The sequence below is a fragment of the Macaca fascicularis genome, chromosome 10 (assembly GCF_037993035.2).
Source record: "Macaca fascicularis isolate 582-1 chromosome 10, T2T-MFA8v1.1".
Lineage (NCBI taxonomy): Eukaryota > Metazoa > Chordata > Mammalia > Primates > Cercopithecidae > Macaca > Macaca fascicularis.
Window position 1 is genome coordinate 119,707,654 of NC_088384.1, and position 27,648 is coordinate 119,735,301.

Sequence of the window (27,648 nt, forward strand, 5' to 3'; positions counted from 1 at the left end):
CTAGAAGTTTCGCCCCTTGGTATTTACCCAAACCAGTTAAACGCTTATGTCCACACAAAAACTTGCATGAGGGTTTTTAACAGCAGCTTTACTCAAAATTGCCAAAACTTGGGAATCAGCCAAGACGTCCCTCAGCAGCTGAACGGTGCACTGTGGCCCATCCACACAGTGGCATGTCACAAAGCACTCCACCCTCTGCGGGGACTCTGCCCTCTGGAGTGCCCTGGGCTGGACAGGGCTGGACAGGCCACAGCCCATTCCCCACTCCTGCGTCCTCAGCTGAGGAGTGGCCAGTGCTGCAGTCGGCCACCAGGGACACTCAGTGGGTACAAGACATGACCCCTTGTAGGTCTGCATCTTGTGGCCTCTGAAACCCCATGAAGTATCAGGAGCAGGAGGTATCATGGTGGGATACTGAGGGGTATAGCTCCCTTCAGGGCCAGAGGGGATGATGGGGGTGATTGGGCCGTGTGAGCAAACGGGAAGGGTCACAGCGTAGAGAATGGGTAGCAGGAGGGTAGGAAGGGCCAGAGGTGGGAGTCAGGTAGTTCTATCGACCCGAGAGAGATGGAGGGGGCCTGGCCTCACAAGAAGGGAATGCATTGTGGATGTGAGGTTGCAGGAAGGTGGGCTGAGCCAGTGGGCAGGTGTTGGTGCTCCCCTCCCCCATGGGGTGTGATGGGGACTGAGTATGGGAGGGAATATGGAGCAGGAGCTCTGTCTCGTACGCATGGAATCTGAGGAGCTGGCAGATGGCCTGTGGGGAGGGTGGTCCCGTGCCAATGTCTGCTGGAAGGACATGCCTGTGCATTTGTCAGCTCTGGGCTGCAGCAGGGCACAGGCGTGGGAGAGCAGCCATGGCAGAGGGGAAGGTTTCAGAGTGGACTCTTGCAACCAGCGCCCTGTGCCCCTCCAGCCACCACCCCAGATGGCATCCAGTGACCCGGCTTTCGACGCCATTCTGCCTTGAGGGAAGCGTCCAACTTTCCTAAGTGGAACCACACAGTGTGGACTTCTGTGTCTGCCTCTTGCTTGGCCGTGAGTCTGGGAGGCCGGCCTGTGGCTGGTGTGCAGGTTCCTATGGCCCTGGGTGGACAATGGCAGCAGGGAGGGGAACAGCATCGGTGACAAGGCGGCTCTGGGACTGAGCCCTGGGAGAGGGGAGCAAGTGCTCCCCTGGGGGTGAGTCTGTTGAGCTCCTGACTGGTGGTTGCAGGCCCCTGTGCCGCTGTGACCTCTCCTTGCCCGTGGGTGTGGTGCCTCCGACGCCAAGGCTGTTCTTACTATCGTCCTCCAGCGACTTGCAGGACACCCTCAAAACCCTCACCAGGCACCAAATTGGCTGATGCTCTTGATCTCGGACTTGCCAGCGTGCAGAACTGCAGAAATGAATCTCTGTTGCTTGCAAGCCCCCCAAGCCTGTGGTATTTGGTTGCAGTAGCACTAATGACTAAAACAGCCATGATCCTCCCAACAGGCCTGTTGACAACTCCGACGGGTGCTGGGGAGAGGCGGAGAAGGGCACAGAGCACCTGCTGTGATGAAATCAGCTTTGACCTCGGGACACCCTGGAAGGGTCCTGAAGCCCCCAGGCTACTTGGAAGGACTAAGCATGTGGGTGCGAGTGGCCCGGGGCGGGGGTGGCAGCCGGCGCTGTTTGCATTGGGCATGTTTATAGACTTGATTTCTCTCCACACTTCATTCCAAGAGATAGACACTCAAACTATGAAAATTGTTTTTATTTTAAATCAAAGTACCAGGCAGATACTTGCAAAACAACATACAAAGCAAAACTCAAACACGGCCCTTCCCCAGGGCGCCTCTGAGCAGGCACAGAGAAGTTCTCGCCCTCTGCAAAATCCAGTCCAATCCTATCTTCTCAGAAAACCAAACCAAAGGCAGCCATGAAAACCTGTGTTCTGTATGTGGTTGAGAAGGTCTTCCTCTCTGAGGACTGGCTGGCCCCAAGTGCAGAACTGGGAGGTCCAGGGAACCCTGCCCCGGAGGAGCCAGCAGGACCTGGAGGAGCCGGGGGCAGTGCTGACGACCTGCCCAGCCCACTGCAGTGTGGTTCCCGTGCGGATGGGGGCTTCTCCAGGGCCCTTCCCCATGCTGGGGCTTGGAACCCCTGCCAGAAGCAGCTGGGTTGGCGGCAGACGTCCCCGAGGGCCTTGGGAAGCACTGGGAATGGGCTCCCAGCCCTGCTGGAATGGGGGATTGGGAATTAATTCTGAAGCTGGTTGTGGCTTATTTTTGTATGGCTCTGAAATTAACTTCCTCTCCCAATGCCTCAATAGCTGAAGGGCAGGAGCAGAAAAGGTCCCAACCTTGTTCTTAAAAAGAAAGGAAATGAACCCACAAACCAATGGAAGTTCTGTTCAGCGAGGGCTGCCAAGGCAGACCCACTCATGACTTTGACAAAGGGAAGCAGCTGGAAGGTTGCGGGTCCCAGGGTCACAGGCAGCTGTATTAGCGACAGGTTCTGAGCTGGTGGGGTGGGGGCTACGGGGCCCTCCTGAACCCCGTAAGGTCATACCGCTGCACGCTGCAGAACTCAACTGGAGTGGAAATGAGTTTAAAACGGAGTATGTACATCAAAAGGTCAACATCACGCCGAAACCAGCTGACTGTGACAACAGCAAACAGCAAACAAAAACGTAACAGAGAAAACAAACAAGACACAGCCTCAGTAGCTTGACATGGGTGGAGGCAGCCAGGACAGGGCCCTGGTGACAACGGCACAGAGGTGGGGTCTGGGCCGCTCGCTGGACGGACAGCCAGCCAGTTTCCTTCGGAGCAGTGAAGTGGGACACGGGACCCTCGCATTGCGGGGCCTCAGACGGGCCTTCAGCTGCCGACAGAATCAGGAGGAGCATCCAGGGGCCTCTGGCCCTCAGGGTCCTCCTGGGACATACCCTGCTGGAGACGGCAGGAGCCCTGGGCTGGCTGCTCCCTGAGATGTCTGCCCCAGGGCCCTGGCCTGGAGGGGCCTCAGCCTGGTCTTCCTTGAGTCCAAGGCCAGGTCTGGGGACAGTCATGGACAGCCCTTCCAGACAGGCTCTGGGCTCCACCTTTGGCAGCTGCCCTGACCAGCCCACCCGGGCAGCCTCCTAAACACCCAGAGGCTCTCCCTTGGACAGAGACCACCGAGGGCCAGCCCAGGGGCTGCATGGGGGCCGGGGGCTGTTCTGTGGCCAAGCAGACCAAGCCGAAGGGCCCCCACGTGAATCCTCCACCTCCATAGCAACTGGTTCTGTTTATGCCCCTGCCCCAGGACTGAAGCCCTCGGGACACACCTCACGGATCTCAGATCCCTGCGAGGGGCCAGCTCAGGCAGAGGCTGCCCAGGACCTCCGCACCCGGTCAGGTGCACTCACAGGGGCTCAGGGGCCACCCCCAGAGCTAACTTGGGAAGCCTAGGCACTCAGCATTATTTTGGTTGAAAATGCTATAAATCCGACTCTTCCTAGAAGCCTACTAAGCAATTCACTTAAAAACACCCTCAGTACATGTGCAACAATGCCTGGACCACGCCTCATCTGTGCGGCCCCTGGGCCACCTGAGCACCGGCTGGGGGTGGGGGAGGAGGGCACCCACCGGGATCTGCACCCCAAGCTCCGGGTGCACGTTCCCACACAGGAGGAGAACGGGGTGCCAGCCACACTAAACCTACAGAAAACTGTGGGAAGAAACCAAATCCATAGGATCCATAGGGTTCACACTTGGGCTCAGCTCCCAAGTCATGTGTTAGTAGCATCCCCAGGGACCTGGCTGGGTGCAGACACCGGGACCTCGCCACCCGCTGCACCGCGTCCGGCACCTGCAGGGTCGTGCTCGGCACCCTGGCTCTGCTTCCTCTGCCTCAGCTGCACCCAGGCTCCCCCCCGCCCCCGCCCACCTGGCTCCTGATCAAGGCCCAATGTGTAAACAGTATTAATAAGCAACAGATGGAAAAATATATTTCCCAAGAAAAAAGGGGGGGAAACGTGGGACCTGAAGACCGATTTCCAGGTTGCTCTCGCTGTTCTGTCCCCTTCTCTCTTCTCGTGATTTGTTTTGGCGATTCCTCTCTTTGGTTCTGCAGCCCACGTGACGCACCTGCCCGAGCCAGCCCTGCGGCCTCTGCCCGTTTCCTGCTGCCGCAGCTGAGAGGCAGCCAGCCCCGTCCGTCCCAGGGGCCTCGCCCTCCCGTCGGCTACTTCCGCTCGTGGTCCTCTGCCACGGCAGCCACCTCAATGGTGGCCGTGTGCTCCTCGGGCCCGGGGGCAGCCCCTGTGGGCACTGTCACAATTGTGCTGGCGCCAGGCGAGGCCTGGGCCACGTTCTGCAGGGTGGGGCCCAGGCCAGGCAAGGTGAGCAGCTGCAGCGGGCTGACCACCTTGAACACCGTGCTACCGTCCTGCACGGCGGCCGTGCTCAGGACCGTGAGGCTGGATGCATCCGGGTGGATCTCCACTGTGCTGGGGTAGGTGGAGCCGGAGGAGGCCAAGACTGTGTAGCCCCCAAGCAGCGGGGAGGCTGGGGAGCTGGCAGGGGGTGCCTGAAGGGAACCCTTGCCCAGGATGGTGGAGGGCAGGGTGGACACCACTTTACCAAGGGGCACGCTGGTCAGCTGGGGGACGGGCACGCCCGGGCCGAGCGCCAGCTGGGCAGACTGGGTGAGCACCTGCGAGGCCATGGCGGCCGGTCCTGATGTGGCACGTGCAAGCCGGGGCCGCTTCACAGGCGGTGGCAGGGAGACCGGAGTCAGCGTCATGAGCACGTTGCTGAGGTGCTGGGACTTGTGCTTCAGCTCCTTGGCTCGGCGGCGATGCTCATCACACTGCTGCTCCAGGGCTGCCGGGAGGGGCAGACGGCATCACACGGGGGACGGGGGCAGACACGCCACACCATCTGGGTGGCTCCTGGGTCAGTGGCAACCCAGGTCTGCTCACTTGATGCCACAAACCCAGATGACCACGTGGCCACTCACCAAAGGTGAGGTCTGTGGGAGACGGGGCCCAAGATGGCCCTTGGGGTAGATACAAGCCTGTGCTGACCCAGGGTCTGCACTGACCCGGGGCCCGTGTGCAAATGTGGCAATGCCGTCTCAGACCCTCCCGCGCTGACCCAGGGACTGTCTCAGAACCCCCTGCACTGACCCAGGGCCTGTGTGCAAGTGTGGCAATACTGTCTCAGACCCTCCCACACTGACCCAGGGCCTGTCTCAAACCCTCCCGCACTGAGCAGGGCCTGTCTCAGACCCTCCCACACTGACCCAGGGCCTGTCTCAGACCCTCCTCAGAAGCTCCCCGTGGTGGCTATGACTCCAGGGAATGCATGTGGACGCACAGCCAGGGGGTGAACCCGTGGGCTCCCAGGTCCTCAGCCTGCCGCCCGGGGGCCGGGGCGGTCTCGGCGTACCTGCCAGGTCCCGGGCATACTGCTCCCGCGAGCGGTCCATCTGGCACTTGTGGCTGGCCAGCACCTTCTTCACCAGGTCTAGCATGCCGAAGTTCTGCACAATGTTGTTGAGGAGCACAGCATCTGAAAGGGCAACGCGGACACTCGGTGGGAACCCGGGCCCTTCCTAGACAGCCGGAACAACAACGGCAACGCGGACACTCGGTGGGAACCCGGGCCCTTCCTAGACAGCCGGAACACCACAGGCAACGCGGACACTCGGTGGGAACCCGGGCCCTTCCTAGACAGCCGGAACAACACAGGCAACGCGGACACTCGGTGGGAACCCGGACCCTTCCTAGACAGCCGGAACAACACAGGCAACGCGGACACTCGGTGGGAACCCGGGCCCTTCCTAGACAGCCGGAACAACAACGGTAACGCGGACACTCGGTGGGAACCCGGGCCCTTCCTAGACAGCCGGAACAACAACGGTAACGCGGACACTCGGTGGGAACCCGGGCCCTTCCTAGACAGCCGGAACAACAACGGTAACGCGGACACTCGGTGGGAACCCGGGCCCTTCCTAGACAGCCGGAACAACAACGGTAACGCGGACACTCGGTGGGAACCCGGGCCCTTCCTAGACAGCCGGAACAACAACGGTAACGCGGACACTCGGTGGGAACCCGGGCCCTTCCTAGACAGCCGGAACAACAACGGTAACGCGGACACGCGGTGGGAACCCGGGCCCTTCCTAGACAGCCGGAACAACAACGGTAACGCGGACACGCGGTGGGAACCCGGGCCCTTCCTAGACAGCCGGAACAACAACGGTAACGCGGACACTCGGTGGGAACCCGGGCCCTTCCTAGACAGCCGGAACAACAACGGTAACGCGGACACTCGGTGGGAACCCGGGCCCTTCCTAGACAGCCGGAACACCACAGGCAACGCGGACACTCGGTGGGAACCCGGGCCCTTCCTAGACAGCCGGAACAACAACGGCAACGCGGACACTCGGTCGGAACCCGGGCCCTTCCTAGACAGCCAGAACACCACAGGCAACGCGGACACTCGGTGGGAACCCGGGCCCTTCCTAGACAGCCGGAACAACAACGGTAACACGGACACTCGGTGGGAACCCGGGCCCTTCCTAGACACCCGGAACAACAACGGTAACACGGACACTCGGTGGGAACCCGGGCCCTTCCTAGACAGCCGGAACAACAACGGTAACACGGACACTCGGTGGGAACCCGGGCCCTTCCTAGACAGCCGGAACAACAACGGTAACGCGGACACGCGGTGGGAACCCGGGCCCTTCCTAGACAGCCGGAACAACAACGGTAACGCGGACACTCGGTGGGAACCCGGGCCCTTCCTAGACAGCCGGAACAACAACGGTAACGCGGACACTCGGTGGGAACCCGGGCCCTTCCTAGACAGCCGGAACAACAACAGCAACGCGGACACTCGGTCGGAACCCGGGCCCTTCCTAGACAGCCAGAACACCACAGGCAACGCGGACACTCGGTGGGAACCCGGGCCCTTCCTAGACAGCCGGAACAACAACGGTAACACGGACACTCGGTGGGAACCCGGGCCCTTCCTAAACACCCGGAACAACAACGGTAACACGGACACTCGGTGGGAACCCGGGCCCTTCCTAGACAGCCGGAACAACAGTAACACGGACACTCGGTGGGAACCCAGACCCTTCCCAGAGAGCCGGACAACCAACGGTAACGCAGACACTCGGTGGGAACCCGAGCCCTTCCTAGACAGCCGGACACCACTCTGGGGCTGCTCCTCAGGAACCCGGCCAGCCAGGAGTCCGGTTCAGAGGGAGAAGACTGAGATGCACCAAGGCGATCCTCCCACCAGGTTCAGCCTCAGCACAGCGAGGGTCCCAAGCCTAGATTCAGCCTCCAACCCAGCAGCAAAGAAGGGCCTGGGGCAGGAGGGCCAGTGGCCTCACCTCCTGCAGACACTCCTGGGCTGAGGAGCCGGCAAGAGGGAAGATGCAGCTCCTCACCTCGAAGCTGCAGGGGAGGGTCCTGGACCCGCTGCTGCAGGCCTCTCATGGTCTCCATCAGCTCCTGGTGGAACTCCTGGATGACCTCGTCCAGCAGGCCGGCGTCCTTCAGCCCCCGCCAGAAGGTAAATGTGTCATCTGTGAGGGAAAGAGTGGGTTCAGTGGGCAGGGAAAGCGCTGCTACACGGGGCAGCCACCACAGCCACGAGGACACCACCACAGCCACGAGGACACCATGCCAGAGCCGGCAGCGCCTGGCACTGAGCTGGGCTTGCACTGCCCAGACACATCCACAGTGCTGAAATCTAGCAGGTCAGCCACAGAGCTCAGCCTCAGAGCACCCAAGATAACGCTGCTGGAGCCAGACCTTTCTCCACAAAGACCCCACTGGTCCCACCTGGATTCCTGGAGCCCCTGTGTGGCCTGAGGCGGGCAGAGACCCCACCACCCCGCCAGAGCTTGTGAGCAGCCCAGAAGGAGGAACCTCGTACCTCCGATGGCCGCGGTCCAGTCCCCAGGGTCCTCACATGTCTCTATGGTGATGGTCGCAGGAGATCCATTCACTGTAGCCAAAAGGAAACCTCGGGTGAGAGCTGAGAGCACCATAGTCCCAGCCCACACACTGTCCGCCCTCCTCACACCAGTCCCAACCCCACACGCCCCACACACCCACACCCACACACCCCACACCCCCACACACCTCACACACCCACACACCCCACACCCCCACACACCTCACCCACACACCCACACACCCCACACTCCCACACACCTCACACACCCACACACCCCACACCCCCACACACCTCACACACCCACATACACACCCCCACACACCTCACACACCCACACACCCCACACACCCACACCCCCACACACCCCACAGTCTGCCCTCCTCACACCACAGTCCCAGCCCACACTGTCCGCCCTCCCCACACCAGTCCCAACCCCACACACGCCACATGCCCCACACACCTCACACACCCCACACCCCTACACACCACACCCACACACCCACACACCCACACCCACACACCCCACACACTGTCCGCCCTCCTCACACCACCTTCTGAACCACTCCATCTGTTTTCACAAAACTGACAAACACAGGATACACACTAGTACAGCCAAAATGTTTTCCTGACTTGTATCTTACAGCTATTTTTAATCACAGACGTTGTCAAACATACAAAGGAGAAAGAACACAAAAACAAATCCCTTAAACCTGTCACCCAGTTTCAGCAAATCCTCAACATTTTCTCTGCTTGTCCATTTACGATTTTACTCAAGAAGCACTTTTGACTTGACCGTCAGGAGACCAGGTGATCCTTCTGCTTGACTTGTTTTCCCACTGACGAGAGTCTGGAATCCTGCTCTGCGGCTCCATCTGTCGCCCGTGGGGCTTGCCCTCACCTCACCTCTTCAAGTGATGCTTCATTGAAGTCATCATAAATCTCAGTATCTATCATGTTTCCATTTTTCTACACCAGAACAAGTATGGCTTTGAGAGACAGAAACTGTCCTGGTTCTTCCCGTGGGTCCCTCTCTAGTGACTACAGAACACGACTGGCCGTGTCGTTCATATTTGGCCATTTTGGGTGTTGCTGATGGAGACTTTATACGCAGATCTGGCTTAAAAAACAAACCCGGCCGGGCGCGGTGGCTCAAGCCTGTAATCCCAGCACTTTGGGAGGCCGAGACGGGCGGATCATGAGGTCAGGAGATCGAGACCATCCTGGCTAACACGGTGAAACCCCGTCTCTACTAAAAATACAAGAAAATTAGCCGGGCGAGGTGGCGGGCGCCTGTAGTCCCAGCTACTCGGGAGGCTGAGGCAGGAGAATGGCGTGAACCCGGGGGAGCGGAGCTTGCAGTGAGCCGAGATCGCGCCACTGCACTCCAGCCTGGGGCACAGAGCAAGACTCCGCGTCAAAAAAAAAACAAACAAACAAAAAAAACAAACAAAAAAAAACAAACCCGGGGCCGGGCGCGGTGGCTCAAGCCTGTAATCCCAGCACTTTGGGAGGCCGAGACAGGCGGATCACAAGGTCAAGAGATCGAGACCATCCTGGCTAACACGGTGAAACCCCGTCTCTACTAAAAAATACAAAAAAAACTAGCTGGGCGAGGTGGCGGGCACCTGTAGTCCCAGCTACTCGGGAGGCTGAGGTAGGAGAATGGCACAAACCCGGGAGGCAGAGCTTGCAGTGAGCTGAGATCCGGCCACTGCACTCCAGCCCGGGTGACGGAGCGAGACTCCGTCTCAAAAAAAAAAAAAAAAAAAAAAAAATTCCAGCACTTTGGGAGGCTGAGGCAGGTGGATCACGAGGTCAGGAGATCGAGAACAGCCTGGGCAACACAGCGAAACCCTGTCTCTACTAAAATACAAAAAGTTAGCTGCGCGTGGCGGCGGCGCCTGTAATCCCAGTCACTTGGGAGGCTGAGGCAGGAGAATCGCTAGAACCCGAAAGGTGGAGGTTGCAGTGAGCCGAGATTGCGCCACTGCACTCCAGCTGGGGCAACAGAGTGAGACTCCGTCTCAAAAAACAAAAACAAAAACAAACCTGGAAGCAGTTTAGCGTTTTGGTAATGCTGGCCTTTTCACATTCATCAAAGACATGGCAGTGGTGAATATTACTCATATTATACATCCGGAATTATTTGGGGCATGAATGAGTGTCTCTCCTAGTTTGGGCTGATACACCACCTTTTACTAACTCTGGAATTATTTGGGGTGTGAGTGAGTGTCTCTCCTAGTTTGGGCTGATACACCACCTTTTACTAACTGCACAGTGGCCAAGTCAATGGTTCTCAGAGACTTCAGGTTAAAGAACCCAAATCATCTTCAGAAGAGCTGAGCCTCAGCCTAGCTGTGCGGCACTGACTACAGGGCGTGGAAGGCCCAGTCCCTTTCCTAGCAGGCGGTCAGGCAGGGCCAACACTAACATGGTGGAGGCCCCGGGGAGGACAGACAGGAGGCTGGGCTCTACCCGGCCCCTCCGACCACAGCAGCCCAAGTGTCCTGGGCTTCTCAGGACTCAGCACTGAACCTGCCAGGCTGCCCCGGCAGGACGTGGAAGGGGGCCCAGGAGAAGGGTGAGGCCTCGCTACTGCCCAGGCTGGAGGGCAGTGGTGCGATCTCGGCTCACTGCAACCTCCGCCTCCTGGGTTCAAACGATTCTCCTGCCTCAGCCTCCCAAGTAGCTGAGACTACAGGCACGTGTCACCGCACCCAGCTAACTTTTGTACTTTTAATAGAGACTGCGTTTCACCCCGTTGGCCAGGCTGATCTCGAACTCCTGGCCTCAAGCAATCCGCCTGCCTCAGCCTCCCAAAGTGCTGGGATTACAGGCGTGAGCCACCGCGCCTGGCCTAACTTTAGTTTTAAGAAAAATTTCTCTATTCGTAAAGCTGGAAAGAAAGGGAATAACCTTTCCACAATTTACAGCTACAGACAACATGGAAGATTACCTAAACCGTCATCCAAAAAACCAAGTGGCGGGAATACCTGCAGCAAAGCACCCAGCACGGAAGGCCGGGGAGCAGGCGTGCAGCTCCATAAACCGCCAGGTCAGGAGGAAAGCAGATCCAGATTTGGGGCTGGGCCATGGGGGTGGGAGGGAGGGGGCCGGTGGGCGCCCAGGCACTCTCTGTTACTCGCTATACCCTTCCTTGCGTGTGAGTTATTATATTACAATGAAAATGGCTTAGAAAGAAAAGTGCTTCCATCTTCCTTGTCAATGAAAGCAGCAATTCTGCCAGCTCTCCTCTGTGAGGAAGGAGGAGGCTGATCCCAGACACTCAGGGCTGCAGGCAGGAGACCAGCAGCCCTGGCCTGAGCCAACGCCCGGGGCCAGGGAGGCCACCCAGGGGCACGTCACCCTCTGTGGCCATGGCCAGGGTGGGGTCAGGAGGAGCAGCCCGTGCACCTACCGTCGGCTGCGGCGGGCGTGAGGGGAATGTACTCGGCCGACGTGGGACTGCTCAGGGACACGCGGGCTCCTGAGAGGTCGATCTTCGTGCTGCGGCAGGTGTTGGAGCAGACCTTGTCGTGCTGGTAGAAGTCCAGCTCCCCGGAGTCCATGATCTTCCTATGGCAGGGGGTGGCACGGAGCGTCCAGGTCAGCCCCAGAGCCGAAGGCACCTGCCCGCCCTCCCTGACCTGGGCCATCCACCTGTGTGGGCCAGTCCTGGCCGAGGCGCTGGCAGCTCCACAGAGGAGGGTGGGCTCCGCTTCCCTCAGCGCAAGCTCAGCGTGCAGGACCCTGCTGCTGAGGAAGCAGCCGGCCCAGCCCCACACCACGGCACTGTCCCCAGGAAGGAGGCGCGCGCTGGCCAGCGGGTATCCTGGAGGTGCCCATCAGAATCTGTGGGGCTGGGCCTTTCTGGGACGTTCCACTACCCAAGTCCTAAGGGAGTGACCCATAGCTAACAAAGGTTGGCCTGGCCCCCCTGCATCATGCATGACTCATTCGGAAGCAGAGGAAGGTGGGAAACCACTTCCAGGAGAAGCCTTCCTCCTTCTAAAGGCACAAAGACAGCAAGGGAGAGTGATGAGGGCGCAGGAGAGCACCAACAGCCATGGCTGCCGCTCACCTCATCTTTACCAGGAAGGCTTCCCATGGCCCAAACTGCCAAGACCCGCCCTCCCAGGGCCCTCTCTTCCACCTCTCCGGAGGTCCAGGGTCTCAGTCCTGTGTGTCCCAGTGAGCCTGCCTCGACCCATGAAACAAGGGTCAGAGGCTCCGGCCACATTCAATCTTTGGGCAGCGCTGACCTCAGGCACACACAGGCTGATGCTTCTGTGGTCAGCTCAGGACCTGCCTACCTGGCCGGTGGTCCCCACAGCTGTGCCACCAGCCACGTTCCAGAAAAATCAGAGGCCAGCTCAGCTGGACAGGACCTGAGCCATGGGGAAGGACCCAGGGCCAGTCACTCGTGAGGCCTCAAACTCTGACTCCAGCACAAAGCAGGGGCCCTCCTTGGGAAGCAAGGCAGAGGCCAGGCCCACAAAGACCGAGACTGCGGCTTGTGATTCACAGATAAAGTGGAGGCTGGGCGTGGCGGCTCATGCCTGCAATCCCAGCACTGTGGGAGGCTGAGGCAGGTGGATCTCCTGAGGTCAGGTGTTCGAGACCAGCCTGGCAAATATGGCGAAATCCCGTCTCTACTAAAAATACAAAAATTAGCTGGGCGTGGTGGCAGGCACCTGTAAACCCAGCTACTGGGGAGGCTGAGGAAGAGAATCGCCTGAACCCAGGAAGCAGAGTTTGCAGTGAGCCAAGATCATGCCACTGCACTCCAGCCTGGGCAACAGAGCAAGACTCCGTCTCAAAAAAAAAAGTGATAGAAAGGACAGAAATAAAGAATAACATAAAAGGCCAAAATCTGATGCACAAATACCAGATTATACCTTGTTTTTATTTTCAGAATGCATAACTGAAACAGACCCTTTTCTTTTCCCTTTTATTCTTGTTTTTTCTTTTTGAGACAGTCTCACTCTGTAACCCAAGCTGGATTGCAATGGCACAATCACAGCTCACTGCAGCCCAGATTTCCAGGCTGAAGTGATCCTTCTACCTTAGCCTCTTGAGTAGCTGGGACCACAGGCATATGCCACCAAATCGAGATAATTTTTTTTATTTTTAGTAGAGATGAGGTCTCATTATTTTGCCCAGGCTGGTCTCAAACTCCTGGCATCAAGTGATCCTCCTGCCTCAGCCTCCTAAAGTGTTGGGATTACAGGTGTGAGCCACCATGCCCGGCCAACCCTCTATTTTACAACAGTGAAATAGCCACAAGTGCCTTCAGGTAAAGAATTGGTGGATATTAAAATAACTGACAAAACAATTCTAAAAGTCTGATAGTGTCCCTGTTGGCAGGGGTGTGGGAGATGGGTTAGTGTTTCGGGTGTGAGCAGGTGCAGTCACCCGGGAGGTTGTCAGCACTTACCACATCTAAAACACGCCTCATCTTCAAAATCTCAAAACCCCATAAGAAAGCAAGAGTTGCCAGGGCCCCTTCCACGAGGGAGGCTGACCCTGGTGCCAGCGCCCACCTGAGCATGATGCCGTTCATGCGGATGGCTCTCTTCCAGTCCTTGAGCGTAGACTTCCCGGCCAGGTGTACAAATTCCTTCGGGCTGATCACATGCTCGTCGTACTGTGGGGGACACAGCCACGTGGGTCAAGCTTGGCCGGGACGCCACATAGGCTGTCCCACCTCCTACCCGACCCTGAGTCAGCGGCACAAGTCAGGAAGAACACCATGGCATGGTGCTGAGCAGTGCATGTCTCCTACAGAGCATTCAGGTAAAATAAGGACATGACCCACAGGCATGGTGGCTGCAGTGGGGAGCGGCCGTCTCCTCCAGCCCTGAGGGGACCGAGCTGCTGTGTGCCGGGGCTAGACACGGCTGAGTTGACTATACCAGGTAGGTGTGCGGCCTTCTCTTCCTCCAGGCAGACTAAGCAAACTGCTTCTGTGTAATGCATCTTATAAATACACATTATTGCATATGTTACATTGCAGATGGCAACAGATGCCAGCACATGGGTGAAGCTGTGAACGCTGCCTTCCTCAGGCCCCTCCTGACACCACCTTGCCCCGTGGAGCAAGTGCCGGCACCTGCTCTCACTCTGACACGCACGCGCGCGCACACACACGTCCGTTTCCAGGCCAGGGGAACCCTCCTGCTTGCTAATTTCACCCATGTGGGAGCTCAGAAAACCTGAGAAGGTAAAATATCCTGTTCAATCTTGTTACACAAGCAATTATTGAAACCAAAAAGTGGAAATAAAACTGCATTTACTTAGAAAACAAGCAGGCTGGGGATGGAGGAGTCACGAGGTCTCAGCAGCCGGACCCAGGAGGCCGCCTCCACCCCCGGGCTGTGCCCAGGTCCAGCTTGCTGAAGGAAGCAACGCTCCCGATCCCTGAGCCCACCCTCATGACCCCCATGCCACAGATGGGAACGCTGAGCCCAGCCAGTCTCTGGCTCTCCCTCATGCAGTTGATCCAGGAGACCCGACAGAAGCCAGCACGTGGAATCCGGAAGACTCTCTGGCCACCGTCGGAGCCTGGCAGGAGCCTGCACTGGCTGTGACTGAGGCTGCTTTCGGTCCTCACCTCCACCCAACGTGGCTCACGCCTAGGACACTCAACTGTCCCCAACGGGCCTGATCCTAGCTAGAGTTCTGGGCTCAGCCAGCCTCGCGCCCCACACTCCTAGGCCTGCCTCTTTGCTTTCTTGCTTTCACCTTTGTTAAGTCTTCTCACCCCAGGTTTTCCTCTCCCAGCTAGGAAGCTACATGCTATACTCTCCTGAGCTCTTGACCATGTCACGCTTACCAGAGCTGCCAGGGCCCAGAGCTACCACGGCCCGCTCCTGACCCTCCCGAGCTACCACAGCCCGATCCTGACCCTCCCGAGTTAACACGGCCCGAGCCCGACCCTCCCGAGTTAACACGGCCCGAGCCCGACCCTCCCGAGTTAACACGGCCCGAGCCCGACCCTCCCGAGTTAACACGGCCCGATCCCGACCCTCCCGAGTTAACACGGCCCGATCCCGACCCTCCCGAGTTAACACGGCCCGATCCCGACCCTCCAGAGCTACCACGGCCCGATCCCGACCCTCCAGAGCTACCACGGCCCGATCCCGACCCTCCCGAGCTACCACGGCCCGCTCCCGACCCTCCCGAGTTAAACCGGCCCGAGCCCGACCCTCCCGAGTTAACACGGCCCGAGCCCGACCCTCCCGAGCTACCACGGCCCGAGCCCGACCCTCCCGAGTTAACACGGCCTGCTCCCGACCCTCCCGAGTTAACACGGCCCGAGCCCGACCCTCCCGAGCTACCACGGCCCGAGCCCGACCCTCCCGAGCTACCACGGCCCGAGCCCGACCCTCCCGAGCTACCACGGCCCGAGCCCGACCCTCCAGAGCTACCACGGCCCGATCCCGACCCTCCCGAGTTAACACGGCCCGAGCCCGACCCTCCCGAGTTAACACGGCCCGAGCCCGACCCTCCCGAGTTAACACGGCCCGAGCCCGACCCTCCCGAGTTAACACGGCCCGAGCCCGACCCTCCCGAGCTACCACGGCCCGCTCCCGACCCTCCCGAGCTACCACGGCCCGCTCCCGACCCTCCAGAGCTACCACGGCCCGCTCCCGACCCTCCAGAGCTACCACGGCCCGATCCCGACCCTCCCGAGTTAACATGGCCCGCAACTGACCCTCCCGAGCTACCACGGCCCGCTCCTGACCCTCCCGAGCTACCACGGCCCGCTCCTGACCCTCCCGAGCTACCACGGCCCGCAACTGACCCTCCCGAGCTACCACGGCCCGCAACTGACCCTCCCGAGCTAACACGGCCCGCTCCTGACCCTCCCGAGCTACCACGGCCCGCTCCTGACCCTCCCGAGCTAACACGGCCCACAACTGACCCTCCCGAGCTAACACGGCCCGCAACTGACCCTCCCGAGCTACCACGGCCCGCAACTGACCCTCCCGAGCTAACACGGCCCGCAACTGACCCTCCCGAGCTACCACGGCCCGCAACTGACCCTCCCGAGCTAACACGGCCCGCTCCTGACCCTCCCGAGTTAACACGGCCCGAGCCCGACCCTCCCGAGCTACCACGGCCCGCAACTGACCCTCCCGAGCTACCACGGCCCGCTCCTGACCCTCCCGAGCTACCACGGCCCGCAACTGACCCTCCCGAGCTACCACGGCCCGCTCCTGACCCTCCCGAGCTAACACGGCCCGCAACTGACCCTCCCGAGCTACCACGGCCCGCAACTGACCCTCCCGAGCTACCACAGCCCGCTCCTGACCCTCCCGAGCTAACACGGCCCGCTCCTGACCCTCCCGAGTTAACACGGCCCGAGCCCGACCCTCCCGAGCTAACACGGCCTGCAACTGACCCTCCCGAGCTACCACGGCCCGCTCCTGACCCTCCCGACCACAGCCATGTGGCCCTGCTCTCATCTCTCGGGTCCTCCTAGGGCGTCTCTATCCATGCTGAACAGAGAGGACTGGTCGGATTACCCACGTTTTCCCCTGACTCTTCACACCTTCTCACACCACAACACTTCCATCTGGAGGCCTCTTGTCTCTGCCTGAAATGCATATTCAGAATGCTGGTGGCAAACTCATGTCTTTTTCTGAAAATGTCTTTCTTCCAGCATAATTCTAAAGACGACCTCATGGTGTCGTCGCTCTCTGCAGTTAGGCGCTGGTGCCATCACCTCTGCTCCTGTGCAGATTTCAGCTCATGGCCGGCAGGATTCTCGCTCCTGAGCGATCCGTCTCTCCTCTTGGCTAGACTGAGGATCTTCTCTGTCCCTGTCATTCTGGAATTTCATTATGATGTCACCTACGGTACACTTCTTCCGTGTTCCCAACTTCTAATTCTGATACAATTTCAAACTCACAGGGTAACTGCCAGCATAGTCCAAGGAGCTCTCACATGCGCATTCCCAGACTCGCCGCCTGCTCCCGTCTGCCCCCACCTAGACCTGTGCGTGTGCAGCTACTGAGGGGGAGGCAGAGACTTCGGGGCCCTGGGCCCTCAATACCTGCGTATATTTCCTAAGAACAAGGATCTCTTGTGCAGCCACAGAACGACTCACATCAGGAAATTGTCATTCACATATTGTTCTCTAATCCATTGTCCATATTCAAATTTATGAACTGTCTCAGTGATAGCCATTATTGCAAAATATATATATATATTTTTTTTTTTTTGAGACAGTCTCACTCTGTCGCCCAGGCTGGAGTGCAGTGGTGCAATCTTGGGCTCTCTGCAACCCCCGCCTCCCGGGTTCAAGCGATTATCTTGCCTTGGCCTCCCGAGTAGCTGGGAGTACAGGCACGTGCCACCATGCCTGGCCAATTTTTTTGTATTTTTTGTAGAGATGGGGTTTCACCACGTTGGCTGGGCTGGTCTCGAACTCCTGACCTCAGGTGATTCACCCGCCTCAGCCTCCCAGAGTGCTGGGATTACAGGCGTGAGTCACCATGCCCAGCCTGCATTTTTTTCTGATGCAGGATCCAGCCCAAGACTGTGGTGCATGCAGCTGCCTTGCTCTTCAGCTTTTGTCCCCATTATGACAGCAGCAGGCTGGGCACAGCAGCTCACGCCTGTAATCCCAGCACTTTGGGAGGCCGAGGTGGGCCGGTCACCTGAGGTCAGGAGTTTGGGGTCAGCCTGGCCAACATGACGAAACCCCATCTCTACTAAAAATACAAAAATTAGCTGGGTGTGGTGGTGGGTGCCTGTAGTCCCAGCTACTCAGGAGGCTGAGGCACGACAATCACTTGAACCCAGGAAGTGGAGGTTGCGGTGAGCCGAGATCGCGCCACTGCATTCCAGTCTGGGTGACAGAGGACGACTCCGTCTCAAACAACAAAAAAAGATGCAGCAGCTTCTCAGCCTGTCTGTATTTTTCTTGGCCTTGACATTTTTGGAGCTTGTGGGTCAGGCATTCCGTAGGCTGTCTCTCCGTGTGTATCTGCTGTTTTCTCATGAGTAGAGTCAGGCCATGAACTGTTGGAAGAACACCACAGAACTCGTGCTCACTACATCAGGAGGCTCAAGCGGGAGGTCTGTCCCGAGCCTGACGATGTGAAGATGGATCGCGGGGTTAAGGAGGCACCTGCCAGCTTTCCCACCACAGCTATGACTTAACGTCTGTAATGGCCGCGTGGTTTGCAGGGATGCTCTGAAGCCAGTCTGAGCACCTGCTCATGACTCTGACCCCATCATTCCTCCCATGCTTTACTTCTCTCTATGCATTTATTTAACATAAATGAATAACATGAAATACATGCTGACAGGTATAGACTCACAGGTTTTATTTACTTGAGTGATGGCCCATGACTATCACTGTTTATTTTGAGCTAAAAGCCGCCCCAGACGCAGGCAGCAGGGTCTTCATCCAGGCTGGGGCCTGTCAGGGCCTCGCACTGCGGACCACTCTTTCCTCAGTCCTGAAGGTTCTCAGTCTCTCTCTTCTCCTTCCAGAACTCAAATAGATGTGTTCGACTCTCGTGCTTCCTGAATAATTCTCTCTTCAGCTATGGCTAATCTGCTAAAGACCTATCCACTAAGTGTTGAATTTCAATCCTAGCTGTAGTCGTGTTTCTGCTCACGCTCTCTTTCTTTTTTTGAAGAAGAAGAAACTGGGGTCTCAGTATGTTACCCAGGCTGTGCTGCTCTTGAACTCCCGGGCTCAAGCAATCCTCCTCCCTTGGCCTCCCAAAGTGTTAGGATTGCAGGTGTTAAGCCATGGTGCCTGGCCTCTTTTATTTCTTAAAATAAATTACTAAATATAACGATTTTATCTTCTAAGGCTTAAAATCCCAACAGCCAAGGCTGCTGCAGGGCCGACCGCTGCCTGCGGCTTCTGTGCGTGCTCCAGGAGCACTGCTTCTTGTGTGTCCAGGGTTCTGCGGAAATTACTTGAAACCTGAGACAAAGGTGAATTCTTCCAAAAAGTATTTTTTGTTTGCTTCTGTCAGATTCCTGGGGGAACTGCCAGCTGGGAGCCATTGATAACTAAACTCTCAGCTTGAGGCCTTCAGACCATCCAGACCACCTAGGAATCCTCAAGGGGGTGTCCCCTTCCCTGTGCCAGGGACAGGAGGTATGGGAGTACGCGGTGGACTCACCCCTGGAGGTGCCAGCTTTGGAGGGACAGTCCCCACCCTCCACCCAGCACATACACCTAGAGGAGGCCTGGGCTTTGTCTTCTGATCTCCAGCCGTGCGAGGCTGGGAAAACCAAGCTCAGGCCAAGGCTCTCAGGGCAAAAGCTGGGCACGGCACCCCACCGGCCTCTCAATTCTGTCACCATTAGGTCCCCAGGCCTCAGCACTTCCTCTTTCTTAGCCAGTGTGAGGCAGCATCTGTAAGATGCTTTATGGAAATGTCTTCACCGGCATTTTCCGCTGTTCCGGCACAGGTGAGCCTGGGTACCTGACCTATCAATGTTGTCAGAAAGAGAAGACTTTTCCCACTCATCCTGCTCCTTACCAAGGAGGCAGCCTTTTTGGAGCAGCTCTCACTGGATCTGCTGGGTAAAGCTCCTTGTCCAGGAGCGGCAGCCTCCTCCACACGGCAGGAGGGCCTCCCAGCCTCCCTGCCACAGCGCACTGTGGCCACAGCACATTCCTCTCCCTGAAGGTTCTTCCCGCGCCTCCTCCACTCTCCCCAGCCCTGGAGACCCTGCCTCAGGATACACTTGGCACAGCTGCACCCCCAGAGCAGTCACAGACGCCATGAGGCCTCTCTCCTGGGCCCTGAATGCAGCCTGTGCTCACCTGAACACATTTCACATTGATGCCAGGACACACAAACTTCCTCCAGATGAGGTTGGCTCTGCTGTCCCCACAGGTGATGGGGTACACAATCTCAGCCTCCAGGTTCTCCCCCTCTTCAGCCATCTTCACTTCTCACAGGCACATTGACAGGGAAGGGTAAAAGCAGAAAATCAGTTACAACCTCGTCAAAGCATTTCCTGAAAATGCAGAAAATAGCTGCCAACCTGGAAACCCAAAATTAAAATCTGGGAAGGCCTGAGATACAGCCAAGGTGGGCAGGGCATGCCCATCAGTGCCGTTCGAGTTTCAGGGTTAAACTCACTGAGCAGATTTAAATATCGTTACATTCACAGAACCCATTAAACTATGGTTCAACTGAAGAGCCACTTAGGAAAACAAAATCAAACTTTAATTGAAACAATTCTAGGGAAACCTAAGGTTTTAAAGGTTCTAGGGCCTTTAATCTCAGGCAAAAGAAAAATATTAAGAGTGTTACAAAGAATTTTTGTAATCCCAGCACTTTGGGAGGCTGAGGCGGGCAGATTACGAGGTCAAGAGATCGCGACCATCCTGGCCAACATGGTGAAACCCCATCTCTACTAAAAATACAAAAATTAGCCAGGCGTGGTGGTGGGTACCTGTAGTCCCAGCTACTCGGGAGGCTGAGGCAGGAGAATGGCGGGAACCCGGGAAGTGGAGCTTGCAGTGAGCTGAGATCACACCACTGCACTCCAGCCTGGGTGACAGAGCAAGACTCCATCTCAAAAAAAAAAAAAAGAATTTTTACTGGGCCAGGCAAGGTGGCTCACACCTGTAATCCCAGCACTTTGGGAGGCCCAGGTGGGTGAATCACCTGAGGTCAGGAGTTTTACACCAGCCTGGCCAACATGGCAAAACCCCATCTCTACTAAAAACACAAAAATTAACTGGGCATGGTGGTATGTGCTTGTAATCTCAACTACTTGGGAGGCTGAGGCAGGAGAAGAGCTTGAACCTGCAGGACAGAGGTTGCAGTGAGCCGAGATCATGTCATCGCACTCTAGCCTGGGCAACAGAGTGAGACTCCGTCTCAAAAAAAACACATTTTTTACTGGCCAGGCTCAGTGGCTCACACCTGTAATCCCAACACTTTGGGAAGCTGAGGCTGGAGGATCACGTGATGCCAGGACTTCAAGATCAGCCTGGGCGGCCGGGCGCGGTGGCTCAAGCCTGTAATCCCAGCACTTTGGGAGGCCGAGATGGGCGGATCACGAGGTCAGGAGATCGAGACCATCCTGGCTAATACGGTGAAACCCCGTCTCTACTACAAAAAATACAAAAAAACTAGCCGGGCGAGGTGGCGGGCGCCTGTAGTCCCAGCTACTCGGGAGGCTGAGGCAGGAGAATGGCGTAAACCCGGGAGGCGGAGCTTGAGTGAGCTGAGATCCGGCCACTGCACTCCAGCCTGGGCGACAGAGCGAGACTCCGTCTCAAAAAAAAAAAAAAAAAAAAAAAAAAAAAGATCAGCCTGGGCAATAGTGGGACCCTATTTCTTAAAAAAAAAAAAAAAAAAAAGGCCGGGCGCGGTGGCTCAAGCCTGTAATCCCAGCACTTTGGGAGGCCGAGACGGGCGGATCATGAGGTCAGGAGATCGAGACCATCCTGGCTAGTACGGTGAAACCCCATCTCTACTAAAAAATACAAAAAAACTAGCCGGGCAAAGTGGCGGGTGCCTGTAGTCCCAGCTACTCAGGAGGCTGAGGCAGAAGAATGGCGTGAACCCGGGAGGAGGAGCTTGCAGTGAGCTGAGATCCGGCCACTGCACTCCAGCCTGGGTGACAGAGCAAGACTCCGTCTCAAAAAAAAAAAAAAAAAGATTCTTAATTAGCTGGGTGTGGTGGCACATGCCTGTAGTCCCGGCTACTCAGGAGGCTGAGGCAGGAGGATCATCTGAGCCTGTGAAGGCTGTGGTCAAGGTCAAGGCTATGGTGAGTGGCGATTGTGCCACTGCACTCTAGCCTGGGCAACAGAACAAGACCCTGTCTCAAAAAAACCAAAAAAACAAAACAACTTTTTTTACTACTATTCACTGACCTTTATAATAAACAGACACAGGCAAACAAGAAACAATGAGAAGAAAACAAAATCCGAAAGAGGAGAGAGCTGCAAACTTGGGGCCAAGTGACTTTGCTCTCCTATTAGCCATGGGCAGAGAAAGTGCTGTCATTACAGACACATGGCAGGCCCCACCTGGGGGCCCTGGGGCCTGGCCTCTCACTCCTAAGGGTACACGGCTTGGGAATCGGCCCGAATAAAGACCTTGTATATCTCTGGCTGTTCCTCATTTTGAGTGCAGGACTGTCCTGTCCCTGCTATGGCAAGAAGGCAGACTTCCCACCTAGGACGGCTTCCTACCTAACACGGCTTCCTTGAGCTGGGAGGAGGCTGTGAAGGCTGCGGCAGCTGCCGCCGCTGCATTTTCTGTCTCCATGTTATCTTCTGTCAGGTCGCCCCTGGTGAGGTGAAGTGAGGAGAGAACAGAATCAGGATCTCGGAGGGCACAACCTGCAGGGCACTATTTTCCTGACAGCGCTTTGCTGACTTGTTACACTTTTCTAATTTAAATCAGAAATGGCAGAGAGGCCGGGTGCAGTGGCTCACGCCTGTAATCCCAGCACTTTGGGAGGCTGTGGTGGGAGGGTCACCTGAGGTCAGGAGTTCAAGACCAGCCCAGTCAACACAGTGAAACTCCATCTCTACTAAAAAAAATACAAAAATCAGCTGGACATGGTGGTACATGCCTGTAGAAGCTGGGGTAGGAGAATCGCTTGAACCTGGGAGGCGGAGGTTGCAGTGAGCCAAGATCACACCACTGCACTCCAGCCTGGGTGACAGAGCGAGTTCCCGGGTTCACGCCATTCTCCTGCCTCAGCCTCTCGAGTAGCTGGGACTACAGGTGTCCGCCACTGAGTGTTTTCTTAAACAGCAAAAGAAAACTGACACAACTGTAAACAGAGCAAGCAAGAGAACTTGGCGATTATTTCCTCTCTACTTCTCACTGTTCTTAAAATAGTTAACTTAAGCATAAGATGTGAGCAAATTCTTTTAACATCCCAGAAAAAAAGCTCACATTCAGTGTTCGTAAAGCAAAGCTAACCGAAAGGAGCCACCTTCCACAGTAACCACAGGAAACCAAGGAGCAAACGGGACACCAGCCTCCAGGGCCCTGCGCCAGCCGTGCTCCTGTGTCTGCAACTGCCCTGGTTCGTCACCGCCACCAGCCGGCAAGACACCCACAGAGGACAGCTCTAAGCCACAACTGTGTACAAAGACAACCGTGCAGGATTTTATTACTACAATGTTTTTGTTTTCTTCTTTTTTTTGAGACCGAGTCCTCTGTCACCCAGGCTGGATGCAGTGGCACAATCTCGGCTCACTGTAACCTCCATCTTCCCAGTTCAAGCAATTCTCCTGCTGCAGCCTCCCAAGTAGCTGGATTACGGGCGCCCGCCACCACAGCTGGCTAATTTTTGTACTTTTAGTAGAGACGGGGTTTTACCATGTTGGCCAGACTGGTCTCAAATTCCTGACAAGAGATCCACCCGCCTCGGCCTCCCAAAGTGCTGGGATTACAGGTGTGAGCCACCGCGCCCGGCCCCCATTTTTGTTTTTCAACAAAAATTTACTTAAAGTTGAAATCTCTACATTTCAAATGGGTAACTCCAGTGTCCTTGAGGCTCCTGTGACAGTGCTCATGAGACTTCTCTTGGGTGTGAGAGTCTAGAATGTGGGTGGTCTGGACAGGAGGGGGAGGGAAGAGTTCAGAGCAGTGCAGGGTAAGGGGACCCCCGAGGACGCGAAAGCCGCCCTGCATTTGTCGGACTGGGCAGCACCCAGTCCCCCAGACGGACCCTGGCTTTGGAGACTGGAGCTGGGCACGACTCAGCTGCTGTCGTGAACTGTGATCCTCTGAACCCAGCAAGGCAGCTGCAGGACATCTGGCCCAGTCTCCTCGTTAAGCCAGTTCATGAAAAAGAGACTTTTCTGAGTGACACGCCCATGGGCTATATGAGGACTAAATGGGATGGTCTCCGGCTCGGACAAACCGACAGCAAAAGCCACTTTAGGGGAAAAGAAACTTTTCTTTTTTTCTTTTTTTTTTTGAGACAGGATCTCACCCTGTCACCCAGGCTGGAGTGCAGTGGCATGACCTTGGCTCACTGCAGCCTCAACCTCCCATGCAGCTGGGACCGTAGGTGCACGCCACCACACCCAAATAATTTTTGGATTTTTTGTAGAGACGAGGTTTCATTTTGTTGATCGGGCTGGTCTCAGGCAACCCTCCCAGCTCAGCCTCCCAAAGTGCTCGGGTTATAGGCAGGAGCCACCAGGCCTGGCCAACATAGGAAGAAACTTACATTTGAATTGAACATTAGAAGAGATTAAAATTCATCAACATGGAAAGACAAAGATCATTAACTAAAGCCAAACCAGAACGAAAGCCGCGTGCACAGTGGGGTCTCCTGCTGGGAACGCGAGGGGCATGTGCAGGGCTCCAGGGTGTGGCGACGCCCCACGCTCCCTTTGTGGGGCTCATTCAGCTGAACATGAGCACCTGGGGTGCTTTTCAGCACGTACATGAGTTTAATCATGAAAAGGCTTAAGGAAAGAAAAATTCGTATGTTCTATACAAACAGAACATCTGGAAAGATCTATCCTAAGGTACTCAGAGTAGGAAACTGTAGGTAGTAGTAATAGGGCCTTTATTTTATTTTTGCTTATCAGTATTTTCTAATTTTCTTTTTCTTTCTAAATCATTTCAGCTATGAAATAATTTTCTACCATATATATTTTGTAATAAAAATGGTTATAATTTTTTAAAAGCTGTACAAACTTCCTGATAAAATGGCAAATTAAACACACATGTGGGCCAGGTGCAGTGGCTCATGCCTATAATCCCAGCACTTTGGGAGGCCGAGTCGAGCAGATCACCCGAGGTCAGAAGTTCAAGACCAGCCTGGCCAACATGGTGAAACCCCGTTTCTACTAAAAATACAAAAATGAGCTGGAAGTGGTGGCGCACGCCTGTAGTCCCAGCTAATTGGGAAGCTGAGGCAGGAAAATTCCTTCAACTTGGGAGGCAGAGGTTGTAGTGAGCCGAGATCACGCCACTGCACTCTAGCCTGGGCAACAAGAACAAGACTCCGTCTCAAAAAATAAAAATAAAAATAAAAATAACACACACGTGAACGGGCTCCTCATGGAAGTCCTCACAACAATGCAGAGGGAAGAGCTTCCGAAGTACAAAGCCAGAAGCGAGGAGCAGGAGGGCGCACAGACACAGCGAGCAGCAAGGCACAGACTGAGCGGCGGAGGCTGGCCGTGGGGAGATGACCGATGCTCAGTTTATACCCCAAATCCCTAAATCTAGAGGCCTGGGACATCAACTACCTCTGCCAGCAGGATGAGGGAAAGGAGGGCAACCAAAAGATGTCCCCACCCCCACCCATCCAGCTACTTACCATCCTCAGCCCCACCTGTCAGAAGACCCTGAGAGGAGGAGGCAGGCCCCTGCCTACAGTACCCTGAGAGCTAGGGGAAGGCATTGTCCTGAACTGTGTCCCCCGTAAAATGCCTATGTTGAGGCCCCACCCCCAGTATGACTATATTTAAAGATGGGGTCTTTGGGAGATAATTAAGATGAGGTCATACGGTTGGCCCTCATCCAGTAACACTTTGACCTTCTGGTGGTTTTTTCTTTTTTTTGGAGACAGGGTCTCACTCTTATCATTCAGGTTGGAGTGCAGCGGCATGGTCACGGCTCACTGCTGTCTCCAACTCCTGGGCTCAGGTGATCCTCCTGCTTCAGCTTCCTGAGTTGCTGGGACTACAGGTGCTCACTACCATGCCCAGCTGGTGGTGTGCTGTGCTTTTTGTAGAGATGGGGTTTTGCCATGTTGCCCAGGCTGGTCCTGAACTGGGCTCAAGTTATCTGTCTGCCTCAGTCTCCCACAATGCTGGAATTACAGGCATGAGCCACCGCGCCTGGCCGACTGTGACCTTCTAAGAAGTGAAAGAGAAAGATCTTTCTCCCTCCCTCTCCATCATGAGGACACAGCAAGAAGTCGGCCATCTGCAAGTCAGAAAGGGAGTCCTCCCAAAAGTGGAATCTGGCAGACCCTGATCTTGGACTTCAGTCTTCAGAACTGTAAGAAAATAACTCTCTGCTGTTCAGGCCGCCCGGCCTGTGGCATTCTGTTATGGCTGCCCGAGCAGGCTAAGACGTGACGTCTGGGGGTCAGACCAGGTCAGGAAGAAAGGCCTCGAGCTGAGGACACTGAAGGTACCAACCCAGTGCTGGACTACCCACCCCGGCAGCCGCGGCCACGGTGTCACGGCTCAGGTGAGGTGACCTGGACACCACCCCAGCAGCCACAGCCACGGTGTCAGGGCTCGGTACAAGAGAGCTAGATATGGGACTGGGCCTACTCCAAGGCCCCTTCCACCTGGACGCCTGGGTGGGTGACACAAAAGCTGGGCTCAGGTGGGACCAGAACAGCCTCTCCCCAGGTCAGAAATGACCCTGGGCTCCTCGCAGCAGCCCTAGGGCACCATGAGAAAGCTACGTGGACTTCTCTGGCCATGGGTCACTGCTGTCACACTGTACTCACTGCAGGCCATGTCAGGGCTCGGGTGAGGAGACGTGGACACCACCCCAACAGCCGTGGCCATGGTGCCCCACGGGAGGGGACTTGGGCACTGCCTCTCTGGGCAAGAATGGGGAGGTGTGGGGTGGGAGACGTCAGGAAACATCATGGACACATGCCCGGAAAACATGGAAGCTGTGCACCAAGGTGCTGACAAAGGAAAAAGGAGAATGGAGGTGTGAACATCCAGCCGGGAGGTCCCACTCAGACACTCCTGCATTTCCAGACATGGCCGCCAGCTGTGTGGATGAGGCAGGAAAGGACAGGGCACCTCGCACCAGGAACCTACACAGGTCAATGTCTTGTTCTGTGCTCGCACAACAGCCTCCACCACCTGGACATGCAGGAGGTTAAAGTCTCAGGTGCAACAACAGGCTCCACGGCAAGGGAAGAAAGGCAGGAAGGAACTCAGGGCCAGGTCCTCCCAGGCAGGAGCTGCCTGCACACCGTCCATGAAGGGAGGCCTGACCCGCACCGCACAGGGGTTGGCAGTCTAGAGTCATCCTCTGTCAAATGGTGAGAAAGTCAAAAGCTCATGCTCAGTGACATGCTAGGTCAACATGAAGATGCCACACATGAGACACAGCAAGGACGAGACCAGCAGGAGCCCCAGCCCAGAGCCCAGAGTCCCAGAGTCCTCCGGGGAGAAAGAATGAGGATGGCCGCCCTGGATTGCCCAGGGCTGACTCTGCCTTTATCTCACCCCCAGCAGAGGCAGGAGTGACACAAGGGCTGACTGGGCCTTTATCTCACCCCCAGCAGACACCGGCTCACAGCAGAAGCAGCTCTGCTACCTCTTAGTAGTTCCACCTACAGGCAGCAAAACAAAGCCGGCAGTTTGGGCAAATGTTAGCACTTTTGCCAACTAACATTTGATTCGGACATCTGGTACAGAGATGAGGAAGAAAACACTCACAGTTTCATGAAGACTGTCAAGAAAATCACTGGCTCTTCATTTCTGAAAGGCCAGCTCTCTGTCATCCCTACTGCTCCCTCTCACACGAGAAGTCACGGCCTTTCAGGACGTGGAGCCACGTGGCCGTGCGGGTACGGGAGGCCTCCCCAGAGCTGCAGCTGGGTCTTCTGGTTCCCGGGCCATTTCTGCTTTTCTTCACTCTCTACTTACACACACAATTTAAGTCCAGTCTCAGAAGAACTGGAACTAGGAAAATCCTGACACTTGCCCCTTACTACGTTAATGCCAGCTGAGCCAAGGACAGC

The 27,648-nt window shown here is 56.4% G+C and overlaps 1 protein-coding gene across 11 annotated transcripts in view; it reads right to left on the minus strand.

The window, feature by feature from the left end:
* Positions 1 to 1,724: 1,724 nt before the first annotated feature.
* The window catches only part of GMEB2 (glucocorticoid modulatory element binding protein 2), a 34,980-nt gene continuing 9,056 nt past the window's right edge, over positions 1,725 to 27,648 (minus strand). Inside the window, exons 3-11 of one of the 11 annotated variants that reach the window (XM_074005719.1) lie at positions 27,344 to 27,545; positions 22,136 to 22,233; positions 19,742 to 19,869; positions 13,479 to 13,582; positions 11,354 to 11,511; positions 7,912 to 7,983; positions 7,421 to 7,558; positions 5,404 to 5,526; positions 1,725 to 4,836 (exon numbers count right to left, since the gene is read on the minus strand). In XM_074005719.1, coding sequence (XP_073861820.1) covers positions 4,196 to 4,836; positions 5,404 to 5,526; positions 7,421 to 7,558; positions 7,912 to 7,983; positions 11,354 to 11,511; positions 13,479 to 13,582; positions 19,742 to 19,869; positions 22,136 to 22,233; positions 27,344 to 27,408 — 1,527 coding nt within the window. In that variant the 5' untranslated portion in view covers positions 27,409 to 27,545 and the 3' untranslated portion in view covers positions 1,725 to 4,195. Of the gene's footprint in view, positions 4,837 to 5,403; positions 5,527 to 7,363; positions 7,559 to 7,911; positions 7,984 to 11,353; positions 11,512 to 13,478; positions 13,583 to 16,492; positions 16,923 to 19,741; positions 20,923 to 21,248; positions 21,289 to 22,135; positions 22,234 to 27,343; positions 27,546 to 27,648 lie in introns of those variants that run through there. The other 10 variants (XM_074005718.1, XM_074005722.1, XM_015430111.4 and 7 more) reach the window with 10 other exon arrangements.